Source organism: Triticum aestivum, chromosome 7D (assembly GCF_018294505.1).
Source record: "Triticum aestivum cultivar Chinese Spring chromosome 7D, IWGSC CS RefSeq v2.1, whole genome shotgun sequence".
NCBI classification, from domain to species: domain Eukaryota; kingdom Viridiplantae; phylum Streptophyta; class Magnoliopsida; order Poales; family Poaceae; genus Triticum; species Triticum aestivum.
This window is the reverse complement of record NC_057814.1, coordinates 156904817-156915514: the sequence shown is the minus strand read 5'-3', so window position 1 is coordinate 156915514 and position 10698 is coordinate 156904817. Positions and strand designations below refer to the sequence as shown.

At 50.0% G+C, this 10698-nt stretch overlaps 1 protein-coding gene across 1 annotated transcript; it reads left to right on the top strand.

The window, feature by feature from the left end:
• Nucleotides 1-6905: 6905 nt before the first annotated feature.
• LOC123166487 (UDP-glycosyltransferase CGT) lies at nucleotides 6906-8585 on the top strand. The gene has a single exon (XM_044584292.1). It carries the CDS (start codon nucleotides 6966-6968, stop codon nucleotides 8391-8393), a length of 1428 nt encoding a protein of 475 aa, XP_044440227.1. The 5' UTR covers nucleotides 6906-6965; the 3' UTR covers nucleotides 8394-8585.
• The last annotated feature ends 2113 nt before the right edge of the window (nucleotides 8586-10698 follow it).

Sequence of the window (10698 nt, the reverse complement as noted above, 5' to 3'; positions counted from 1 at the left end):
TTGAAGGTATGCAAGATAAGTACTCATGATAATCCTGCTGATATGATGACAAAGCTAGTTCCGACCAATAAGTTTGAGCTTTGCTCAGGCTTAGTTGGTATTTCTCACTAGTCCTATGGACTTAGACGCACAAGGTGTTTATGCTGATTTGGATTGAGTTATTTACTTTCTTCGACTACTGGAGGGAATTTGGATTAAGGTGGAGATTGTTAAATTGTGATCCAAATTATACCGTGTTGGACTAGACGTAGTACAACTGGTGTGGGCCTTTGCGTTGACGTCGACGCGTACGAGTACAACTCGTTTACTTGTCCTCCAAGGACTCTCATGTATTGCCCTCATATATACCCCATGTAGTCGCACCTAAGACGGTCTGTCGTCTCGTGCTTGTAATACTCCTCCTCATAGTGATTGCGCCTTCGTGCGTCTGTGGTTTTCTCCCGCAAAGGTTTCCACGTAAAAATTTGTGTCTCTTTGTCTCGTTTATTTCTCGTTATTATCTAACACTAATTAAACTGTTCTACAAATGGATCAAACAAATCCGATCGAGCTAACCGGTAGCACACTATTGCATTGATGGGAAAGAGGAAAAAAATGCAGTAAGTTGGGATCGATTCTTGGGCACTTGGAAACAGACCGATGTCGCCAATTTGGCCCAACAACCAATCCCCCCATCCAAGTTAAGTGTCAAAGGATAGAAACTTAGTATATTTGACCTATTTTGGTGGCATGACCAATTCGATCACCAGTGTAGTTTTTTAACTATGAGTGAAATCGGGTTTTAAAAACTTTGGTTCATACCTGTATGCATTATCTCCTTTAATTCATAACTGTTTTCAAAAACTAAAATTTGGTTAAGAGAGCAATTCGAACTATCGTCGCCAAAATAAAATGAATGTCTTCTGTAGAGAGTCTTGTGTATGCAGTCAGTCGCCCATCCATGGGCTCTTCTTTTCTTTCCTCACAACAACCTGACGTATGCATGTCAGTGTTGGTGTATTTTATGTACTCAGCACATTGATCTTGGTGCTAAGACGGAATTTTTCTTATGTAACTTATGTTTCACAGTCCCCTAGGCTCCTGCGACTAGGGTTTTTCTCCTCGGTGGCGATCCAATCGCCCCGAGTTCTTACTCCAGCCATCCACGTACCCGCCGGCATCCGTCGAGCGGGTTCCGGTGTCTGCGCTACGATGGCCTCCCATGAGGACGCCATCTCGTCCACGAGCGGCGGCGCCTCGGCAGCCGCTAACCCTAATCTGGAAGATTTCTTCGACCAGCTAGATCTCAATGAGGAAGAGTTCAATGACGTGGAAATTGATGAGGATGATCCGTTGATCAAGGAAAGTATTCGGTGGCTTGCCCTTGCAAGGGTGCATACCGAGAAGGGCTTCTCTCCATCTGCCTTCTACAAGGACATGAGGGCCGCTTGGAACCCTGCGCAACTGGTGAGATTCAGACCGGTTGGTCCTATTAGATTTGTGGTTCAAGCATCCTGTTTGGGTGATTGGGAACGCATCATGGCGCAAGGGCCATGGATCTTCCGTAACATGGTAGTACTACTATGTCCGTATGATGGGTTCAGTAGGGCTGAGGAAGTCGTGTTCGATCATATGTCAATCTGGCTACAGATTCACAAGCTGCCCGACCCCTTTTGCAAAGAAAACATTGTAGAGAAATTGTTGAAGGGTGCAGGGGAAATCATGGAGATGCGTTTGAACGGGAACACTCGTGGGGATTACGTAAGGGTGAGGGTGAATCATGATATCCAAAAGCCCCTTATGAAGTTTGTGAGCATAGTCCGAGCCAAGGAGCGCCAGGTATATTTGGTGCGCTACGAGAAATTGGCTCGTTTTTGCAAGGCGTGCGGTCTGATCGGTCATGATTATAAGGAGTGTGGTCTGGGAATTCATGATGCAAAGAAGCTCAAGTACGGGGAATGGCTGTATGCTGATGGCCCGAACAGCTACAGGTCTGATCTGAACAATAGCAATCCGGCTGCTCCCCGTCGTCAGGGGAGGCCGAGTAGCCCGATAGGTACCCCAAGATCATCTAAGCAAGACCAAGACCCGGAGACTAGAGATATAGCCACGAGTCCTTTAAAGGGCCATGTGGCTAGGATGGAGTTGGACCGTGATCCTAGGAAGAGACTCAATATGGAGGATGAAACAGTTGAGGTAAACAGGAAATCCAGTGCTCTGAAGCCGCTCCTTGCCATTACCAATGGTAGTGGGACAGATATGGGAACAGCGGGCTCGCCGACGAGTAGCTCGTCAAGTTCCAAGCGTGCAAAACTCGTCAAGGATGACGACACCAATGATACATCGGCGGCCTCCCTAGAGGAGGACCGCCGGACGCAATGAATGCCCTATCATGGAACTGCCGGGGGGGGGAACCGCCGGACAGTTCGGGAGGTGTTGGCCCTCTCAAAAGCCAATAACCCCAAGCTAGTCTTCCTTTGCGAGACTAGACAAGTATCCTTGAGGATTGAGAAGTTACGTTGGAGGCTTGGCCTCAAAGGTTTCCATGGTGTTGATAGTGATGGAAGGAGTGGAGGCTTAGCCCTATTCTGGGATGAGTCGTTGGCTGTAACAATTTTGGATTCATGCAATAGATATATTGATGTGAGGATCACAGAGGGGGGCACCAGTTTGACTTGGAGGTGTACCTTTGTCTATGGTGAACCGAGAGTGGAGAACAGATATCGTATGTGGGATCATCTTTGCAGGCTTCGGGCTATATCTACGGAACCGTGGATGGTTTGTGGTGACTACAATGAAGCCCTATGGCAGCATGACCACCTGTCCCGATCCATGCGTTCTGAATCACAAATGGCATCGTTCAGGGATTGTCTGAAGGTGTGTGAACTGGAGGATCTCGGTTTCTGCGGCATTCCCTTTACATACAATAATGGCCAAGCTCTAGACCGAAACGTCCAAGTTCGTTTGGACCGGGCGTGCGTGGACGAAGCTTGGCGTGACTTGTTCCCGGCGGCGAGGGTACTCCACCTCGCAACGTCGTGCTCTGACCACAGCCCCCTCTTGGTCCAGATGGAAGGGGTACATGAGAAGCGCCGTAGGGCGACACTGATGCGCTATGAAATCATGTGGGGACGGGATCCCACACTGCCGGACATGGTTGCTAGGAGTTGGAATGAGCATCGTCCGATCGGCAACCTCAGTTCGGTGGCAAACTCGTTGAAGGAGATGATGAAGGATTTGAAACAGTGGAGTAAAACACACTTTGGTAATGTCATAAAAGATATCGAGTCGCTTCGTTCTCAGCTGGCTGAACTACAACTGTCTGGGGCTGACCGTGCTCTTATACGGTCAAAAATGAACCAGCTAGACGAACTACTCTATAGGGAGGAGATGTTGTGGCTAAAGCGTTCCCGTATAGCCTGGCTGAAGGAGGGTGAGCACAACACAAAATATTTACACCGCCGAGCAGTTTGGAGAGCTCGTAGGAACCTGATTCAGCGGCTACAGAAAACTGATGGTACTTGGTGCAGCGTCCCAACAGACATGGAGCGGATGACGAACTCCTATTTCAAGGAGATTTTTACAAAAGACCCCACCTTATCAGTAGGGGAGGTGCTTGAGTGTATCGCTCCCAAGGTTACGGATGAGATGAACGAGTCACTTTGTAAACCGTATACAGAAACAGAAATTTCGGATGCCCTCTTTCAAATAGGCCCGTTAAAGGCCCCGGGGTGTGATGGTTTCCCGGCAAGATTTTACCAGCGGAACTGGGCGACTTTGAAGGTGGATATTGTGGCGGTGGTGCAGGACTTCTTCATCACTGGCATTATGCCAGATGGAGTTAATGACACGGCGATCGTACCGATTCCAAAAGTTCCCCATCCAAAGGAATTAAAGGACTTCAGACTGATTAGCCTGTGTAACGTGGTGTATAAGGTTGTTTCTAAATGCATGGTCAACAGACTACGACCTCTCCTGACTGGACTCATTTCGGAAAATCAAAGCGCTTTTATTCCAGGGAGGCTCATATCTGACAACTCCATCATTGCCTTTGAGTGTATTCATCATATCCAGGTAGCAAAAAACAATTCTCCCGCCTTATGTGCCTATAAGCTTGATCTATCCAAGGCCTATGATCGGGTGGATTGGGAGTTTTTGGAGAAGGCTTTAGCTAAATGGGGCTTTTCTCAGATCTGGATTTCTCGTGTGATGGCATGTGTGTCTTCGGTGAAATATTCGGTAAAATTTAATGGCAAGTTATTGGAGGCGTTCACCCCCTCCAGGGGGCTCCGCCAAGGTGATCCGCTGTCCCCCTTTCTCTTCCTTTTTGTAGCTGATGCTCTTTCTTCTCTCATAAAAAGGCTACAAGGGAGGATGATCTTCAGGGGGTCAAAATCAGCAGAAGTTCTCCAGAGATTTCTCATCTTCTGTTTGCGGACGACTCTCTCCTGTTCTTCCATGCGACAGAGCAGCAGGCAACTTTGGTAAAAGGTTTGTTGAACACGTATGCGTCGGCGACGGGACAACTAATCAATCCGTTGAAGTGTTCCATCCCCTTTTCGAATCATTGCCAGCCTAATGTTATACAGGAGGTAAAGAATGTGTTGGAGATTACTCAGGAGGTTTTTGAACCTAAATACTTGGGCTTGCCAGTCCCTGAAGGAAGAATGCACAAAGGTAGATTTGAAACTACTCAAGATCGGTTGCGGAAGAGGCTTGTGGATTGGAGTGAGCAATATATGTCCTCGGGCAATAAAGAGATTCTCATCAAGGCCGTTGCCCAGGCCATTCCTACTTATGTGATGAGCGTGTTCAAGCTTCCAGCATCGGTTTGTGACGAACTTACACGTATGATTCGCCAATACTGGTGGGGTGTTGAGAAGGGAAAAAGGAAGATGGCATGGATGAGTTGGGATAAGTTGAGGCTTCCTAAGTCCATGGGGGGTATGGGCTTCCGCGACATGAGATCGTTTAATCAAGCCCTGTTAGCCAAACAATCGTGGAGGCTCCTGGATTCCCCTGAGAGTTTGTGCTCAAGATTGTTAAAGGCTAAGTATTACCCACATGGCCAGTTATTGGACATTGTTTTTCCAAATAGTGGTTCGGAGGTGTGGAGGGGAATTTTATACGGGCTTGAGCTGGTTAAGAAAGGGACAATTTGGCGTGTGGGAGATGGTGCGTCGGTACGTACCTGGAGGGATCCTTGGATCCCGAGACCTGACTCGTTCCGACCAATTACTCCTAAAGGGAATTGCAGACTAAACCGAGTGTCGGATTTCTTGGATGATAACGGGGCTTGGCGAGTAGACAGCCTGAATGAGTTTTTCTGGCATATGGATGTGGTGCATATTCTGAAGATCAGAACTTCTCCCCGGCAGCGCGGTGATTTTCTGTCCTAGTTCCCGGAAAAAAGCGGTCTATTTTCGGTAAAGAGTGCGTACAGACTTGCAACCCAGGCACATAACTCTGTCTTCGCCAACGGTTCATCCAGTACTAATCCGGACGGGGAGCGCTCTTTGTGGAACCTCGTCTGGAAGTCTGATGTACCACAAAAAATGAAGATTACCACTTGGAGGGTTGTTACAGGTATACTAGCTACACAAAAGTGCAAACAGTTTAGGCACTTATCAACGCGATCGACATGTGCTCTTTGTGGTGTACCATGCGCTGGTTGCATGTACGCATGCAAGAATCCTCTGGGTGAACATGCGTCGTCGGTGGCCATTACCAACTGATGATATGCTCCTTGATTCTGGAAAGGAATGGTTTCTGTCCTTGTTGAGCAAGTGTACTGCTGATGTTAGGGATATGCTAATTATGTTGGTATGGAGGATTTGGCAGATGAGCAATGATTTGGTGCACGGAAATGATAGTACGTCAGTCCTCGCCAATGTTGAATACTTGGACAGTTACTACAAGTCGATCAAACTGGCTGGAAGATACTCGACTGATGAGATCATAAAAGGCAAGATGCCTATCCTAGAGGCTACACCCAACGTGAGTGTTGATCGGCCCCTCACAACTCCATGGCCGGCGCCTGCAGTGGGGATGGTGGCACTTTCGGTGGATGGATCTTTCCAGCAAGATGACGGTACTGCGACAGCTGGTATGGTTCTAAGGAACCCTGACGGTACAATTCTCTTCGCAGCTTATCGTTTTATTTTCCATGCAACGAGTCGCTGGAGGCGGAATTACATGCGTTGATGCAAGGTATGGCGGTAGCTATACAACACTCGGACCTCCCGATGGTGGTGCAGTCGGACTCCTTGGAGGCTTTGTCCTTTGTTAGGTACTAGGGAGTTTTTTCCTTTGAAGATTACCCGTTCTCAGAATAGAGTTGCCGATCGTCTGGCCCATTATAGCCGCACGGAGCGAACTACTGTTGTGTGGTTGGGCTCAGTACCACCGTGTATTGAGGATTTGTGGCCTCAAGACTGTAACTCTATCATTATGCAATAAAACTCCCTTTACCCCCCGGAAAAAAAAAGATCTTGGTGCTAAGACGAACGGTACCAGATGTATAGGTAGGTACCGTTAACGGTAGATTATCCACTTTCGCGTACTCTGGTGTCGCACATGCAAAGCAGGCCCGACGCACGTGCCGACCATGCAAGCGTTCGCCCATCCATGCACTGTTCTTTTCTTTCCTTACAAAACATCTGACGTATGCATGCCAGTGTTTGCTGTATTTTATGTACTCAGCACATTGATCTTGGTGCGACGAACGGTACCAGATGTATAGGTAGGTACCGTTAACGGTAGATTATCCACTTTCGGATACTCTGGTGTCGCATATGCAAAGCAGGCCCGATGCACGTGCCGGCCATGCAAGCGTTCGCCCATGCAGCTCCTCCAGACTCCCAACGATGCAAGCCCGCTATAAATCGAACCGGACGCTGATTGCTTTGCCTCACTCCATACGAGACACCAAGCACTCGCCAGTGCCCACTCTTCCCACTCTCAGTCACAAACCCGACTACCTGCCAATGTCTCCAGCGGCGATGCCGAGCTCCGGCCACCAGGGCAGCGGCGCACCGCATTTGGTGTTCGTCCCGAGCGCCGGCATGGGCCACCTCCTCCCTTTCACCCGCTTCATCACCGCCATCGCAGACATGGGCGTGGACATCTCCGTCGTGACCGCCCTCCCGACGGTCTCGGAGGCCGAGGCCGAGCACTTCGCCGGCCTCTTCGCTGCCTTCCCCGCCATCCGGCGCATCGACTTCAACCTCCTGCCGTTCGACGCCTCCGCGTTTGCGGACACCGAGCCCTTCTTCCTACGGTGGGAGTCCCTGCGCCGCTCGGCCCATCTCCTCGGCCCGCTCATCGCCGGCGCCGCGCCGCGCGCGTCGGCCATCATCACGGACGTCACCTTGGCTTCCGAGGTCATCCCCGTAGCTAAGAACGAGCTGAAGCTTCCATGCCACGTCCTCTTCACGTCCGGCGCAACCGTGCTGGCATTCCTCGCCTACTTCCCCGTCTACCTTGACGGCGCCAACGCAGACCACCTCGTCGGCGATGTCGACGTTCCGGGCGTTCGACGCCTCCCGTCAGACTACTGCCCGCGTGTGCTGCGCAACCCCGACGGCCTCTTCACCAAGCAGTTCATCGTCAACGGCCGCGAGATCGCCAAAGCAGACGGCATCCTCGTCAACACGTTCGATGCCTTGGAGCCAGAGGCACTCACTGCCCTGCGGGGCGGCAAGGTCGTTCCCGGATTTCCTCCGGTGTTCGCCGTCGGCCCGCTCAAGTCGACGCCCTCAGCGAGAAGAAGCGATAAGGCGGACTCGCCTATCGCCTGGCTCGGGGAGCAGCCAGCACGGTCGGTGGTCTACGTCGCCTTCGGCAACTGTAACGCCGCGGCGCTGAAACAGATCCGCGAGATCGGCGCCGGGCTGGAGGCCAGCGGCTGCCGGTTCCTGTGGGTGGTGAAGACCACGATACTGGACCGCGAGGACACGGCGGAGCTGAGGGACGTGGTGGGCGATGGGTTCCTGGGGCGCGTGCAGGGACGGGGCCTGGTAACCAAGGAGTGGGTGGACCAGGAGGCGGTCCTGAAGCACCCGGCCGTGGGGCTGTTCCTGAGCCACGCCGGGTGGGGGTCGGTGACGGAGGCGGCCGCGTACGGCGTGCCGATGCTGGCGTGGCCGACGTTGGGCGACCACAAGATAATCGCGACGGTGATACGAAGCGGCGGCTTTGGGGTGTGGATGGAGCACTGGAGCTGGCAGGAGGAGGACTCGGAGGAGAGTTCGGTGGTGAGCGGGGTGGAGATTGGGGAAAAGCTGAAGGAGGTGATGGGCGACGAGGCGATTTCGGCAAGCGCGGCCAAGATGCGCGAGGAGGCGACCAAGGCCGTCGCCCCAGGCGGCTCCAGCTACCGGAGCATGCACGAGTTCCTCGCCATGCTCGGCTGACTGTTCTAGCGACCACTTTCTAAGGGCACAACTACCTGACGATCCCGGCCCTTAGTATCAGGTTGGACGGAGTTAATTGCAAGGCACTGCCACACTTCGGCACGTTGTGACGAATCAGTATCACCAGTTACTTTTTTTGCCATGTAGTGCCAACTCTAAGCCTAAGTGTTGCAAAACGGTTTGACAGGCGTATAAGCTCGTATTGACTTCGGCACGTTGTGACGAATCAGTATCACTAGTTACTTTTTTTGCCATGCAGTGCCAACTCTAAGCCTAAGTGTTGCAAAACGGTCTGACAGGTGTATAAGCTCGTATTGACCACGTATCTGACCGACCGGCCCTACGTGTCAGCTGCCACGGAGGCCTACCCGCGCGCACCCGTCTTGGTCGCTCCATGTAGCCGGGTCCGGTCGAACCCAACCGGAGCCAGCCGCACTCTGTCCCTCTCCTCGCCTCATCGCCCTCGTCTCTCCAGCCGCCGCCGCCGCTCGCCGCGCAGACCGCCGCGTCCGCCACCGCCGGCGTGCCATGGTCTTCGAGGATGAGAGCAGCGACGACTTGTCCGGCCTGCAGATGTCCTCCTCCTCCGACGGGATGCATTATCAGGTCAGTGGTGGAGCTAGGATTAGGGTTAGGTGATTTGGGGATTTGATGATCTGGTTTTCTGATTTGAGGATTTGCTCCCTGTAGATTCCTGCTAGCATTGAAGACCAAGACTACAATGGCTTGGAGAAGGCACCAGAGGGGCTCTGCGTGGAGCATCGGCTGCCAACTGAGCGCCGTGTAGCTTTTGAATCATTTGAGACGGGCAGGAGGTTTCTAGTTTGTGCTCAGCCTGTAAGATTGATGCTCGCTCTCTCTCTATGTTCACTGTAATATAGTTACTAGTACTGATGATGAAGCACATTGTTTACCACTTAGTAGTTTTGATGTTCTAGTACTGATGCTCACTGCAATAGCTTAGTTGGCTATGTTCACTGTAATATATTTATGGTTTAGTTATTTATTAGTAGTTCTGATGATTATGGTTTTGATGCTTATGTTCACTGTAATATGTATATGGGCAGCAGCTTAGTTGGCTATGTTCACTAGTACTAATGATGAAGCAAATTGTTAGTTGATTGAGGCAGTGTAGTTGCTAATTTTTAATTGAGGCAGTATAGGTTGCAGTTGAAGTAGCATTGTTTAGTTGGCCACATGGATAGGTTGTAGTTCTGCAGTTGTTAGTTCATTTTTTAAAAGTGCCCTTTCATAATGGTAATTCTTCAGAGAGTAACAATATAAGTGTTTGCTATATTGCAGGAAGCTGTAAATTATGGTTTCCTTGCTTGGGTTGACCCAGAGTAGCCTCCCACAATGCAAAATGCATTGTTGAAGCTTTGGGAAATGTTTGAAGACAGCAGGACTGCTAGGAGGAAGGATAACCTGGAAAGTTCACTTACTATCCACCACCTTAAAGAAGAGAAAAGGAATCTGGATGCCAACTATGACAAACTAGTTGAAGATGTCCATCAACTTCTCAGTGCCCAGGAGGACAGGGTGTTGGATTTCAGCTCTCTGAAAGCTAAGGAGAAGAGAGATGAGAGAGCCAGTGCATCAGTTGTGGCTGCCATGAAGAATGAGATGGAGAAGAAAGAGGTAGAGAACTTCAAGATGAAAGAGAAGTACAAAGTGCTGATGAACCTGGTAGAAGCTCAAGGCACTGTCATTAGGAACCTGAAGATGAATCATTTGAAAGAGAAGGAAAAGCTAGCTGAAGGCAACAACAATTTAAAGATTCAGGTTGATGAGCTCACCGAGTCTTTGGAAAAAATCACAGAAGAGAATGTGCAGCTGAACCTTCACATGTCTGATCTCAAGAGGGGGCATGAGAATCTGATAAAACGCAGGGATGAGGTAAAGCTCCAGCTTTCTGTTCATTTGAAGTCACTGGAGAAGAGCAACGAGAAGTTGAAGTTGATCCATGACATCCTGAAGGAATGAGGTAGATGAAGATGATCTGGGTAGATGAAGCAGAGCATACCTATCATGATATAAGTTGCTTTCATAGAAGGCTTTGCTAATCTTTTGTGAAGGGTGGTTTAGTTAAGTGTAATGTATGGATGTAGTAGTTGTGAACAATGTTGAACTCCACTATGCTATGGTCTTTAGGTAATGTTGCAAGAATCTAGTAATTATGGCCGTAAGAATCTATGGTTATGTTGAACTCCAGTATGCTATGTTATTTAGCTAATGCTCAAGTTATATCTCCTCTTCAACCTCGGATGAAATATTTAGCTAATGCTCAAGTTAGATGGCTCAAGTT